We start from the raw sequence: 14,730 nt of genomic DNA, 5'->3' as shown, positions 1-14,730 counted from the left end.
CAGTGCCGTTCTAATTACAGATCCTTTTATGTGATATTTTTTCCCCACTCTGGAAGTTTTTAAGGACCTTTTCTTTGTTTTCAAGGCTTTGAAATTTTATTATGATGATTTTATTATAATGGTGTAGGTCTTTTCTTCTTTATATTTTGCATGCATTTGTTCATCCCTTGTGGCTTAAGAAACTTCTTTCCTTCAGTAAAATGAAAGTATTGCTTTAAAATATAATTTCCATACCTTTATTTTTTTTCAGTTTTCATTTTCTGTAACATTTGGGCTTTTTAGAGTGAGTTGATGGTTTTTTAATAAATTTTTAAAAAAATGTTTATTTTGGGGGGGAGGGACAGAGAGAGGGAGAGATAATCTTAAGCAGGCTTCACACCCAGCACAGAACTGACACGGGGCTCAATCCCATGAACCCTGAAATCATGACTGAACCAAAATTAGGAGTCAGATGCTTAGCCAGCTGAGCCACCCAGGTGCCTTTGTGAGCTGATGATTTCTTATTTTTCCTAATCTATATGGTGTCTCCTTGTCTTGGTTTTACTTTATTTATTTGAATCTTCAGGGTTTTTTTTGTTTTTGTTTTAACTGGCATTTTAGTGGGATTTAGGAGAATATGGAAGTAACATTTGATGATTCTGTTGTATTTAGCAATCAAAATTTTAGGATTGAGTTTAAAATTGTTTGCACTTCTTGCTAAATTCAAATTTTTCTTTTTTGTTTTGACAGAGATGTTATGAACATAAACAGTATCGAAATGGGTTGAAGTTCTGTAAACAAATCCTCTCTAATCCCAAATTTGCAGAGCATGGAGGTAAGTATAAATACCCTGTGTTTGTAAGTGTAAGTAAATAGGGCTTTGCTGACTTGTGTGGCTTCATGTTTTTGGGTTCTATTACTCAGCTGCCTTAACTAGTTTTTGGAGAGAATGGACCTTATCCTTGACTTTTGTAAGATGTTTAATACCATAGTTTGAATTTAATGTCATAAAAATTAACACAGTCTACTTGATTTCTGGTTTATTCCTGTTTTGAAGATTAGTGCTGTAGAAAAGGCTGAGGAAATTAGTAGGAAAAATATGCGCAAGTTTAATAAATAAGTTTATTTAAGATGTTATTAGAAAAAATTTGCTTTAGAACTTTTGAGTTGGAAAAATTTGATTTCTTACAGTAAGCTTATTCAGAAAGTGCCCATTTTGTCCATTGCTCATGAGCCAGCATCTTTTTATTTAGCATTGTATGTTAATTTTTCAAAACTGTCTTGTATTATGACATATTTGTATATTGGAACGTTCTGAAAATTTACATAGCTTTTGCCTATGGGAGGATAGAAGATTGGACAGTGAGGTGTTTGTAGGGTAAGAGAAAAGTGCATGGCTTAACTTGTGAAGATGCAAAAGAAAACTAAGCTTTCATTGGCCAGATTTGTACAGTTGGCTCTCTTTACTCCTGCATACTTTTACTATAATAAAATTGTTTGGAGGTGGAAAGCAGTAGAAATAAAAGTACCTAATATATCTCTTTGTCCTTGTTAAAAAATAAATGTTTTTTTGTTAGATGGATAGTACATTGTTTCATATACCTTTCTAAAGTATGCATACTGGTAAAGTAACTTTCAGTACTATAGTCATGATAGAGTTTCAACACAGGAGAATGCCAAATTTTATTGTTTCTAAAATGCAGTTTCCCCTTGTATGTTAATGAATCTGAAATCAGATTGCATATAAGGTGTCATAATTTAATTGAAAGTGTTTTAACAGTACATAAAATGATGGTTTGTCTAAGACTTAATGGCAGCCCAGAGTTTCATTAATTAAGGCACTTTAAGATGTTTGGTAAACTTGTATGAACAGACTTTGCATATTTGACAACAAAGAATTTCTTATGCAGTACCTTGTTAATTGGCTACTTGCCAAATATATTTTGTTTGCTTTTCCTTGAAAGTTATACATGATTTATAATGATTTGTACATAGTTTCCCCCCCTCTTCTATTTCTTTATCTTTATTTTTCTATAAATGTTGACTTTTTCTTGGGGTAATACTTTTAATTTTTACATTTTATGTCTAATTAATTTTTCTATAAGTTACAAATTTCAGTCCTAAATGTTTGGTAAATTATAACAAATATTTTTTATTCCTGTATGCTTCATGACACAGACATTATAAGATTAGGTATCTATTTTTCTTTTCTTTTTCTGAAAACTTAGTTATTTCCCTCAACTCTCTGCTAATCTTTTTGATAGTGAGTGACAGATGTCTGACATTTTTCTTATGTGTTCCAGAGTCAATTAAAAATAAATTTATGAAAATGAGAAATGTAGACAGTTTGTGTGTATGTTTTAATCATTGGACAGTGAATTTAATCTTAATGTAACTTGGGTTCACAGAAATAAAGTCTGTTTTAAGGTAAAGTTTTCTGTACTTGAATGATTATGTGAGGTGACCCCATGGAAGTCCCTTGAAGAACCGTAGAGTCATGGTATCTTGTTAGCACACGAATTTCCACATGTTCCTGCATTTGTGTATCTTTTAGTCTAAAAAAAAATTCTAGGGATGCCTCGACAATAGAAATGTGTTTACTTGGTTTGTCAATTTTTTAAATATTTTAATTATGTACAAATCTGGAAAGTTTCTAAACAATCTCCTTGAAGGTTTAAATTCTCAGGGTAATGTAACATTTGTTTTTGAGATTATGATTACTTTTTTTGTTAATTATTCTTCGTGTTTAATTATTCTTCCTTTTCTCCTTTCTTCCTTCCTTCCTTTCTTCCTTCCTTCCTTCCTTCCATAGAAACCCTGGCTATGAAAGGATTAACATTGAACTGTTTGGGGAAAAAAGAAGAAGCTTATGAATTGGTTCGTAGAGGTTTGAGAAATGACTTGAGGAGTCATGTGTGTATCCTTTTTGAGATATGTTTAAGAATTGGATTGGGGTATCATGAGTTAAGATAGCAATTTGGGAATCAGAAATTTTAGATTCCTCTCACTGTGTAACTACGGAGGAGATGATTTCTTTTTCACATTGAATAACCACAGTTGTCTTCATGGAACATTTTTATGTACCTACCTTTTTTCTAACATTAGTTCTGTTCAGGTAGATTGGACTTGCCTTTTAAAATACTATAGTACGCCCCCCCGCCCCCCCCGCCATGGTCATTTTTCCTTTCTGCAGTTTCAGTTACCCGAGGTCAGCTGTGGTCTGGAAGCACACTATCGTTCGGATGCACTATCAGGTCAGTATTGGCATCACAATGCCTGCGTCATTCACCTCACTTCATCTCATGTAGGCATTTTACCATCTTACATCACAAGAAAAAGGGTAAGTATGGTACAGTAAAATATTTGCAAGAGAGACCACACTCACATAACTTTTATTATGGTATATTGTTTTAGCTCTGTTCTATTTTGTTATTAGTTACTGTTGTTAATCTCTTACCATGCCTAATTTGTAAATTAAGCTTTATTGTAGGTATTTGTGTATAGGCAAAAACATAGTATAGATAGGTTTCAGTACTATCTGTTGTTTTAGGCATTTACTGGGGTTCTTAAAACATATCCCCCACAGATAAGGGGAGACTGTTTTTATGAAAGCTCTTCCCATACCTACAAATAAAGAGGTACCCTGCAGATTTCATCATCATTATAAATTAAGAGAAAATAGAGGCACTGTAGTATACTGATTAATAGCACAGGCTTTGGAGTATGCTTCTCTTGGATTTGAATTTCACCTCAGTTTCTTTCTGTGATCTTAGGGCTTAGTTTTCTCTTGTGTAAAATGAGGATAACCATACCTACCTCATTGTGGTGTTGTAAAGATTTCATGATGAGATATATTCTATGTTTAACATAGTCCCTGATAATGCTAAGATACTATACCAGATAAATTTAAGAGAAGTGTGAAGTTAGGAGCAAGTACAAATGTCTGGGAGAAGATAGAGAAAAAACTGTGGGTTGCTCTTTTTTAAAATAGTTTTTTAATAGATATTTCTTTATCTCTTTATAAGCTGACATAATTTTAAGTGCTGAGACACTTAACAAAATCTCAAGTGTTACTAGGCCTCTGGCATACTACAGATGAAGAAAAGATAGAGGTTTTGCTCAAGGAATTTATAGTCCAGTGAAGAAAGGAACTTATTAGCAGCATATACAGAAACATGTTCGAGTATTACATAAAGCGTTACAGCTTGTTCAAAAATTATCAGTAATCGAGTAAAGCAGGAGTAAGCAGAAACTCAAAGGGTAATCAAAGGATTAGTTAATAACTGTCATAGATCTCTTTTCATCATTTTTAATGATTACATAGTGTTCTGTATGTATTTACTTATGATTTATTTGTGTTCCTCTTTTTTTTTTTTTTAAGTTTATTTATTTTGAGAGAAAGCAAGCAAAGGAGGGGCAGAGAGCAAGGGAGAGAGAGAGAATCCCAAGCAGGCTCCATCGACCTAGGCCTTGATCTCACTACCTACCATGAGATCACTACCTGAGCCAGTATCAGGAGTTGGATGCTTAACCAACTGAGCCACCCAGGTGCCCCTTATTTGTGTTCCTCTTGACAGCCATACGTTTCTTTAAATTTTTTTTTTTTTCAACGTTTATTTATTTTTGGGACAGAGAGAGACAGAGCATGAACGGGGGAGGGGCAGAGAGAGAGGGAGACACAGAATCGGAAACAGGCTCCAGGCTCTGAGCCATCAGCCCAGAGCCCGACGCGGGGCTCGAACTCACGGACCGCGAGATCGTGACCTGGCTGAAGTCGGAAGCTTAACCGACTGCGCCACCCAGGCGCCCCACGTTTCTTTAAATTTTTAATAACGTTAAACTCCTTAGGTATAAATTTTTAGGGGGTGAGGTTTAGAGGCAGTTAAGAGATTGCTATAATGCTTAAGAGAGGTGATCAAGTCCTGAAATAATAGATAATGGTGGCCAGATTATGAAGGGGTGTGTCTTAGGCTTTTAAAAACATGTTCCAACCAACTGAGAAGATTGTGTTAAGCTTTACTTTGTCATTTATATTATGAAAGCAAGGATTTTGCAAAGAAAATTTATGATATTAAATATGTATTTTCAGTTACTTGTGCCATCCTAGACATTATGTATTTTACTGACTCTGTTGAGGATCCCTGGCATTAAAGTTGTTCAATTGAAAAATTTGAATTTCATTTGGGAAGGAAACATTACAAGTTTCTGGAAAGGGAAGTGAATTCTTCTCTTTGGATTATATGGCTTTTAGAAAGGTTACTCTGATAGAGAATAAAAACAGAGAGACTGAAGGTAGGATGGGTGACTGCAGTAATCAAAATCTAAAGTGAAAAAGACCTGTATGAGGGGAATGGAATTATTTATGTATTTTCCCCCTTTTATGGCATTTTTTTTACAACCTATTGTAACTCCGTTTACTTATCTGTGCCCTTATTAGACTTTAAATTTTTAAAATTTATTCTTTTTTTTTTTTTAATGTTTGTTTATTTTGAGAGAGAGCAAGTGAGAGCAAGTGGGGAAGGGGCAGAGAGCGAGGTGGATGGAAGCTCTGAAGCAGGTTCTGCACTGTTTGTGCACAGAGGCTGATGCAGGGCTCAAACCCACAAACTGTGAGATAGTGACCCGAGCCGAAATCAAGAGTCAGATACTTAACTGACTGAATCACCCAGGCGCCCCTAGACTTTACATGTTTTGAATGCAGGGGACAGTCTATTTTGGTCACCCATACCCTACTTATTAAGATATTTTAATAATTACTTGCTAAATGAATTTTAACTTATATGTGGCTTTTATCTTCTATGTGTTGACTTTTAGGAACTTTGTACTCCACTAAGCATTCTATACTAAGGATATTGTTAGCTAAAGAAAATATACATGATGTAAAATAATTATGTGTATACCCATTTCCTCTTTTTTCTTCTAAAAATAAAGATAATCCCTAGCGTATATTGAGCGTTTATTTTGTACCAGTCTTTTCCATTTAGTTGCAAAACTATGCTGTATAGACTTTCTATTTACATTTTATAATTGAAGAAACATAACGAGACTAAATAACTTGTTCAAGATCACAGCCAATGTTTTCTCTGGCTCAAAAAGCTATGTTGTTTTCCATTCTATTAAACTACTATCTTTATATTCTCTCCTGTTTTTAAAGCTTGTAATTTTATAAATAGCCATAGTTTTCTGAGTTTCTTGAGGAATATTATTGGAGTAATATTACTTCTTGACTTGTGGGATGTATCCTTAACTAAATCCTTTAGGTTGGCATGTTTATGGCCTTCTCCAGAGGTCAGACAAGAAATATGATGAAGCTATTAAGTGTTACAGAAATGCATTAAAATGGGATAAAGACAATCTTCAAATCTTAAGGGACCTTTCTTTACTACAGATTCAAATGAGAGATCTTGAGGGTTACAGGGTAAGTAAAGTAGGAATTTTTTTTTTCTTTTAAAGGGAAAGTGGTGTTAAAATATTTAAAACTTTTGAGTACTTCCTGAAAACAAAATTTTCTGTTCTTAAACAATTTAATTGAGTCGTACCCATCTCCTCCCAGTAGTGATTGTGTATATGTTCTGATTGGACTAATCAGATTTTTACAATAAATTATTTTACTCTGAGGCAGAGTTGGATTACTGTGTAGAATGGAGTTAATTCAGTGAAAATTAACATTGATGTTCCTCAAGTAGGCAATGCCTTTGTCTCCTATTAACATGTAACTACAACCTTTAGTTCTCACATTGGTCTGGAAAGTGTATTTATTTGTTTCTTCTACCTCCGTTGAGAGGAGTATTCTGTCTTTGTACCTATATTTTAACCCTTAAATCAGTCTATTAATTCAGATCTGTTTAGTCTTTGTAGTACCTGCTCAGTTGTTTTCTGTGGATCTCAGTAGGTGGGGCCTGTAGTTTTTAAAAAGTTTTTCTTTTGTACTAGCTTTTCCATTCTGTCCCTTTCTTTTAAAGTAATTCAGGAAATAATAAAACATATCTGGTCTTGACTTTTAAAAGTTACAAGATTGTCTTGGAGGCTTCATTGTACCGCTTACCAAATATTTTTTTTACAGCTATAAAGCTACACAATATGAATGTCTAAAGCTATTTTCCATGATTATTTCCAGTATTGTGTTGCAAATCGCTCTGCATTGTCGGGGAAATTAATATGACCTTTTAAGAAGAATTCGTTTTCAGTGTAAACTTAAGAAAAAGTGGTGTTTCTTTTCCCCCTTAAAGGAAACGAGATATCAGTTACTTCAGCTGCGTCCTGCACAGAGAGCATCATGGATTGGTTATGCTATTGCTTACCATTTATTAGAAGATTATGAAATGGCAGCAAAGATTTTAGAAGAATTTAGGAAAACTCAACAGGTAACAACCAGAAGCCAGACCTAGTAAACTGGGTCTGATTCTAATTATAAAAAGAAGTGTACGTAGACTTGCTGACTTTTTATTTTGAAATAGTTTCAAAGTTACAGAAAAGTTACAACAATAGTACAAACAACTCCATATGGGAGTTCACTCACATTATCTGATTGTTAATATTTGACACGTTTACAATCTCCATATTTACTTAACTATTTAAATTTTTTTCCTGAAACAATTTGACAGTAATGCAGACACCATGATCTTTACTCATAAATCCGTCACTGTGATATTTCCTAAGAATAAGTCTGTAGTTACCAACTGTATACATAATACTATATAGATTTCCAAAAAATTAGGAAATTTAACATAGACTATTATTATCTAATCCACAGCCCATATTCAAAATATATTAATTGTCCTTTTTAGATCCTAAGATTTTCTCTCCCCGTTACTCGAATCACTTAGTTGTCATTTCTCTTTAGTCTGATTTAATCTGGAAGTTTTGAAGACTTTCTTTGTATTTCATGACCTTGATATTTTTGAAGAAGTAGAGCAGGTGCTTTTGTAGAATGTCTATCAACTTGGATTTGTTTGATGTTTCCTCATTATAGTTTATATTTAAGCATTTTTGGCAGGAAACCACAGAAGTGATGTTTAGCCCTTCTCAGTTCATCACATTGAGAGGCGCATAATGTCTATTTGTTCCATTTATTTATTATTTTTTTTAATGTTTGTTTATTTTTTTTAATGTTTATTTATTTTTGAAAGAGAGAGAGACAGAATGTGAGTGGGGGCAGAGGGGCAGAGAGAGAGGGAGACACAGAATCCAAAGCAGGCTCCACGTTCTAAGCTGTCAGCACAGAGCTCAACACGGGGCTTGAACCCACAAACCACGAGATCATGACCTGAGCCAAAGTCGGATGCCTAACCGCCAGAGCCACCCAGGCGCCCCTGTTTGTTCCATTTAATTACTTCGTTAAGATGGTGTCTGCCACCTATAAAAAATTATTTTTTTTCCTCTTTGTATTTAGTAAACAGTTTGAGATTTTATAAATAGCCTGTTCCTCATCAAACTTTCACCAGTAGTTATAACATTCATTGATTCTTGCCTGAATCAACTGTTTTATGATAGTTGCAAAGTGGTGATTCTCTTATTTTTTCTAGATTTATTAAATATTTGACATTGTACTGTTAAGTAAGAGCCTTCCTGTCTCCCCTGTTTTTGGTTTTGTTTTTAATTATACATAAGGACTTAGGGATTCTTTATTCAGTGGGTTGTAAGTTAATATTTCATTATTTACTTAGTTGCTCTCTAGACAGATACTTAGTGATTTTTAAAAAATAAATTTTAGCAATCAGATATTATCCTTTGACTTCTTATATGTATTTTGAGTGTATAAACAATTTTCTAATATGCAAACAAAATTCTTACTGTTAGTATTGCTTATATCCATATATAGACATCCCCTGATAAAGTGGATTATGAATATAGTGAACTCCTTTTATATCAGAACCAAGTTCTTCGGGAAGCAGGTCTATATAGAGAAGCCCTGGAACATCTTTGTACCTATGAAAAGCAGATTTGTGATAAACTTGCTGTAGAAGAAACCAAAGGTATTTTTTTTTTTTTTTTAAAGAATACACTTATTCTAGTATTTAATTACAACAAAGAGCAAGGCTAAAAATCTAGTTGCTGCTGATAATTGCATATAATTCAACTTTTTGATAGAAAATCTATGTCTTACTCAGAACTTTGAGTAATTTGTAATGTGGGAAAATACACATTTAAACAGTAGATATTATTGATATTGGAAAAAATAATTGTGAAAAACAATGATTACATGAAATGGCTCAATATTTTTCTTTAAATAAAATGTTTTTTACTTGAAAATATTAATAGGTCTTGCTCAAAACACAGGTAATTGCTTAATTTTGTAAGACAGAGGAATAAGTTTCTTAGGAACAGCTTATTAGCAAAACTGAATGTGTTATTGACTGTAATATTTATTGGCAAGTCAGTCTTTACTAAAGTACATATGGGGCAGTCACGGAGTCTTCATGGTTTATCTGAATGTCTTTCTGGACATAGAGTATGAATTGAAACCAGAGGTTTGACTTTATGTGTGTGGATTGTGATTGGAGGGGGCATCCCCAAGTAAAGATCTCCAACGCTGCCTTTTTTTAGAGGACTGAGCAAAAGGAGTCTCAGAGTTTTAAAAGTTGAGGAAGATTATGGAAAATGAAAGAATAACAAGTAACTGAAAATAGAAGTACTTTTCTAAGAATTACCATCTGAAATGTCACTTTGCCCTTGATGTGTGCTGTTTTCACATTCCTTTGGCTCCTTTTGAAGTTGAACACTAAAAAAGTGATACTTTTGTGTATAGTAGATATAACCATTATTTGCCAGATGAACTTTCAACAGAGGATAATGCTATTGGCAAGAAAAAATGGAAGTCTAAGGTTGCTGGAGCTCATTTGTGAACTACAGATCCAGGACAGCTATCTTTCATTTGAGTTGATCATCCCTTAGCCATCTATTAGTTATAAAAAGAGGGGATTTCTGATTTCTGGAAAGATTACAAGATTGGAAAAAACTAGTTTGGGTTCCTTCGTTGGCTTCTAACTAGCTATATGACCAAGTAAGTGCAAGGCTTGGCCCTTTGTTTCATCATTGAAATACAGGATAGTTTTCAAAATACTCTTAAGTGCATCATTTAATTTTGATCCTTTTGATAACTGTAGTAGTGGGAAAGAATGACTGACAGATCAAGTTAGATGAGGACTCGGAATTGATCAATGGATTTTAGGAATTTGGAAGTCATTGGTGATCTTAACAAAAGCACTCTCTGAACATTTGGAAGGAGAGTGGTAAAACCCCACACAAATCAAGTAGAATTAAATGACATTGGAAGTCAAGAAATTAAAGATAGCGTGCATTGATGACCCATAAAAGGAGTTTTGTTTTCTAGGGAAAGAAAAGTGGGGTGGTGCTAGATGAAATGGAATACAGGATCAAAGGAAGTTTTTGTTTGTTTGTTTGTTTGTTTGTTTGTTTTTATAGCATGTGCTTGTGCTCACTGGAGAATAATCCAGTAGAGGCAGAATATTTGATACAGCAGAGAGGAGCGATCTAGTGGGTAAACTGAAGGATTAGCTTTAGATAACAACATGAATAGTTCACAGTAACAAGAAAAGACAGAGTATATAGGGAAGTAGGTATACAGATATAGTGGACATTTGGGAGTTCTCCTCTAATTGTTTCCATTTTCCTAAGTGAAATAGGAAACAGCCATTATTTCATTCCAGGAAAGTATGTATTGAATACTTACAGTGAGTCAAATGTTGGGGACAGGGTATATAAAGAGAATAGAAAGGAACCGAGAGTAGAACATTAATTTTTGGAAATTCCAGTAACAAAAACATTGTGTTAGTGGTCTGGATAATTTGGGAACTTCCTGCATTGGATGAGTGGGCATAGTTATGCAGAAAGTCTCCTTGTTAATTCTTACACCACCAGTTCCTGTGCAAAGAAAAAGTGGGAGAAAATTAAGGAAAGGAAATGTTGGATGGGTATTGTGTAGGGAAGAAAAGTTGCAGGATTTTTTTTTTTTTTTTTTTGTTCTTAGTGAAGTAGGTTTTTGGTTAGTGTAGAGCAGTTGTCAACCTTGGCACTATAGCGAGACCGACATCCTGTATGTTGCAGAAAGTTTAGCAGCATCCCTAGCTTCTACTTACCAGAATACCAGTAGCACCACTTATTGTGGTAACCAAAAAATATCTACAGATATTACCAAATGTCTTCTGGGTGGCAAAAGTGCCCTTGGCTGAGAGCCACTGATACAGATGTAAAGAATATGGGCTCTTTTAGCCAAATTACTTGGATTCAAATCCTGATTCCAACAATTAACTATCTGAAAGACCATAAGCAAATTTACTTCTTTCTGCTTTAAAATAGTGAAAATAATACTAACCTATTTCATAGAGTTTTGAGAATTGAATTATCCAATTCATGTGAAACATTTAAGTCACTGGCACACAGTGAACACTGAGTAAGTGTTTATTTTTATTGTCTGATGAGAGCAGAGAATGCAAGGGTGAAGTTGTGATTTGAAAATAATAACCTTTGGTGGATGGAAGCCCATTAATGATAAGAATTTCAGGGTTCATAGATTTCTAGTGAAACCAGTGCTGTGTCCCTTCATCTAATGACCTGCTTCCTTTTGTGAGAAGGTGTGCAGCAAACAAACATTTGGGATGATCCAGGACTTAATTGGTAAATAAGGGAGCCTTAGTTTTGAGACTGATTTTGATACTTGGGGCTGCTAGTGTCATTTGGGGATGAGATTGCTATGCAGCCCAGAGAAAACAAGCAATGAGTCTATGAGTCATTGAAAGGTCTAAAGAAAAAGGAATGGCTTTTCTTTAAGATTGAAGGCTAGGATTAGTGAGGCAAGACTAAACCCGACAAGACCGTTCAGCTTAGAGCAGGATAGGTACCCTGTCTGGTAGTTGGAGGAGATGAAAAAAAAGCAGGTTTTGAATGTGGCCATGACTGGGCTGATAGAGCAGAATCCTTTTATAATTGATTAGGGGGCATAAGGTTAGAGTTTTGGATTGAACTAATGAGTTCAGATGTTGAAATTGTCTGTATAATGTCAGGAATAATTAAGTAGTAGATGGTGTCTTGGTGATCGTGTTCAGTGAATTTGGGGAAGTAGCTTGGAGTTAGACGAATACCTGAATAAATTGAGGATGTGGACAGGATGGCATTTCTAAATATGAACTTCAGAAAAAAAGACAAAATAACATGGTAGTCTTGTTGAAGGAAATTGGAAACTTAGGACACCAAATCCATTTCCCAACATTGAGGAGGTTTTAAGAGAAAGTTTAAGGGAAGATTAAAGTTATAATCCGAAGACATTTAGTTAATTTAATTTGTTTTTCATCAGGGGAACTTCTGTTGCAGTTAGGTCGTTTGGAAGATGCAGCCGATGTTTATAGAGGATTACAGGAGAGAAATCCTGAAAACTGGGCCTATTACAAGGGCCTGGAAAAGGCACTCAAACCAGGTACTATTGTTCAAAAAAGCTTCCTTTTCTTTTTCTTTAAAAAAATTTTTTTTTGTGACGTTTATTTATTTTTGAGGGAGAGAGAGCACAAGCAGGGAAAGAGCAGAGAGAGAGAGGGAGACAGAGAATCCGAAGCAGCCTCCACACTGTCAGCACAAAGCTCAACATGGGACTGGAACCCATGAAGCGTGAGATCATGACCTGAGCCAAAGTCACTCAACCGACTAAGCCACTCAGGCGCCCCTAAAACTTCCTTTTTGTTTTAATTGCTTCCTTTGTTGATAAATATTAACTCATTGAAAAGCATAACTAGAAAAATAGTGGTTATGAATTGATTCAGAATTTAAATAAAAAATTACAGTTGCAGACTTTGACTTAATATGGCAGACTGAGCATTTTCTGAAACCTCTCTTCTACAGAGTTATAGAAGTAGTTGAGAAAAATTCAGAAACAACCTAAAAATTCATAAATGGCATGGCAGCATCAAGAAATTGAAAGGGAAATTTCTACTGACAGAAACATCTCCTTACTTAGAGATGTCACCCTAAAGGGAGGAAGCATGCATAACTTCTGTGGTCACAGCACCATGGCCTCCCAAGGGCACATGAATGTAGCCATGCTGAAAGAGCAGCACTGTTTCCTGTGTGGGAAGAGGGACTAAATTTCCATCATTAAAAATGAACTTGGATCCAGAGACTCTCCCCACAACACTCCCATCAGCCTCTCCCGAATGGGACCCACTTGTGACGATAAGCCTAGAAACATGTCCTCTACAAATGGGGTCTTTAGCCAAGACAATCTGATTTGAGGCCGTTTCCCTTAAGACCGGTAGTGAGTCATTACTGATACATTGATATATGCAAGGAACCTTATAACAAAGAATATTGTACTACTCTAGAAAACCATCACAGGAATGGTTATCATTCGTGCCAGCAAAAGGTAGTAATGGAAGAAACTAAGATGAAAAAAGGGAATTGACATAAAAAATCTTAGTAGATTGAATGGAAGAGAGGCCACAGCTGAGGAGAAATTAGTGAACTGGAAGATTTGAACAGAGGAGAGCTCTCAGAATGAAAGAAATATAGAGGGGCTCCTGGCTGACTGTCGGTGGAGCATCTGACTCTTCATCTCAGGGTTGTGAGTTCAAGCCCCGCTTTGGGCATGGAGCCTACTTAAAAAAAGAAAGAAAAACCTTAAAAACAAAAAAAAAAGAAATATGGAGAAATGGAAGATTAGGGGATAGATCCCAAAGTTCCAAAATAAAGGAGAACCTGAAGAGAATAGTGGAGAAGCCATGGAAACACAATAATCAAGCCTCAGAACTAAAGTAAAGAAGTCCTCAGATTTTGAAAGGTACCTAAAGCAGAACAGGATGAAGAAAACTATATTTTAGATGATTATAGGGATTTAAAATATGAAAATAGTAGAAATATTCTAAAATTATTTTCGGTATATTTAGGTGGTTAGATTATAAATAATTTTCTTTTCACCTTCAAATTTTCTGCTTAGTAAGAATTTATACTTTGAGAAATTTATAATTTACTAGAAAAAATATAACCAGTTAAAATCTTCTATAAAAATAATTTTTTTTTAATTTGCAGCTAATATGTTAGAACGACTAAAAATTTATGAGGAGGCCTGGACTAAATACCCCAGGGGACTGGTGCCAAGAAGACTGCCATTAAACTTTTTATCTGGTGAGAATAATTGCAAAGGAATGAAAACGATGTTAGGAATTACAGTTTCTTTGGTTTTAGATACATGAGTATGCATATTAAAATTAAAGTATGCATTTTAGAGTTGTCTGGGTAAATGCAAGTCAACAGAATTTTTTTCTTTCAAGGTGAGAAGTTTAAAGAATGTTTGGATAAATTTCTAAGGATGAATTTCAGCAAGGGTTGTCCACCAGTCTTCAATACTTTGAGGTCATTATACAAAGATAAAGAGAAGGTAAAGCAAAATACCATTTTCTTTTCACTATCATTTCTTTGCTCAGTATTTGGAATAGTTGATTCTTGATTATCTGTGGACAGTAGTCCACATTTTGTTAATCTGGTGTCTGTTTTCCTATCCAGTTTAAATGCTGCTGTGCCTCTTACTTTTCATCCTTTTCTTAGTCAAGTGATTTACTGTTTGCTTATTTTGACTTTTATTTCTGTTATATACTTTGAGTCAGCATAAGTATGAAAAGTTGGTAAGGTAGTGATTTCTTCAGTATTTCCTGTAATCCCTCTTCATGGTAAAAGTCAGAAATGGTTTTTTAAACTAAGGTTTAGCTTCGTAGTCTTTCTCCTTTTTTATTTGGTAGAAAAATCTGT

At 34.6% G+C, this 14,730-nt stretch overlaps 1 protein-coding gene across 3 annotated transcripts in view; it reads left to right on the top strand.

Moving 5' to 3' along the window:
• NAA15 (N-alpha-acetyltransferase 15, NatA auxiliary subunit) overlaps positions 1-14,730 on the top strand; it is an 86,068-nt gene that overhangs the window by 34,245 nt on the left and 37,093 nt on the right. For all 3 annotated transcript variants that reach the window (XR_006709640.1, XM_045467286.1, XM_045467277.1), the window contains exons 2-9: positions 730-814; positions 2,792-2,896; positions 6,240-6,397; positions 7,209-7,343; positions 8,801-8,954; positions 12,293-12,412; positions 14,014-14,109; positions 14,256-14,362. Coding sequence is in view for 2 of the 3 variants with exons in the window: in XM_045467286.1 (XP_045323242.1) it covers positions 730-814; positions 2,792-2,896; positions 6,240-6,397; positions 7,209-7,343; positions 8,801-8,954; positions 12,293-12,412; positions 14,014-14,109; positions 14,256-14,362 (960 nt within the window). In the remaining variant the exon portion in view is untranslated. The remainder of the gene's footprint in view (positions 1-729; positions 815-2,791; positions 2,897-6,239; positions 6,398-7,208; positions 7,344-8,800; positions 8,955-12,292; positions 12,413-14,013; positions 14,110-14,255; positions 14,363-14,730) is intronic.

This window comes from Leopardus geoffroyi, chromosome B1 (genome assembly GCF_018350155.1).
Source record: "Leopardus geoffroyi isolate Oge1 chromosome B1, O.geoffroyi_Oge1_pat1.0, whole genome shotgun sequence".
NCBI classification, from domain to species: Eukaryota; Metazoa; Chordata; class Mammalia; order Carnivora; family Felidae; genus Leopardus; species Leopardus geoffroyi.
The sequence above is the reverse complement of the archived record's forward strand: the minus strand, read 5'-3'. Positions and strand labels throughout refer to the sequence as shown.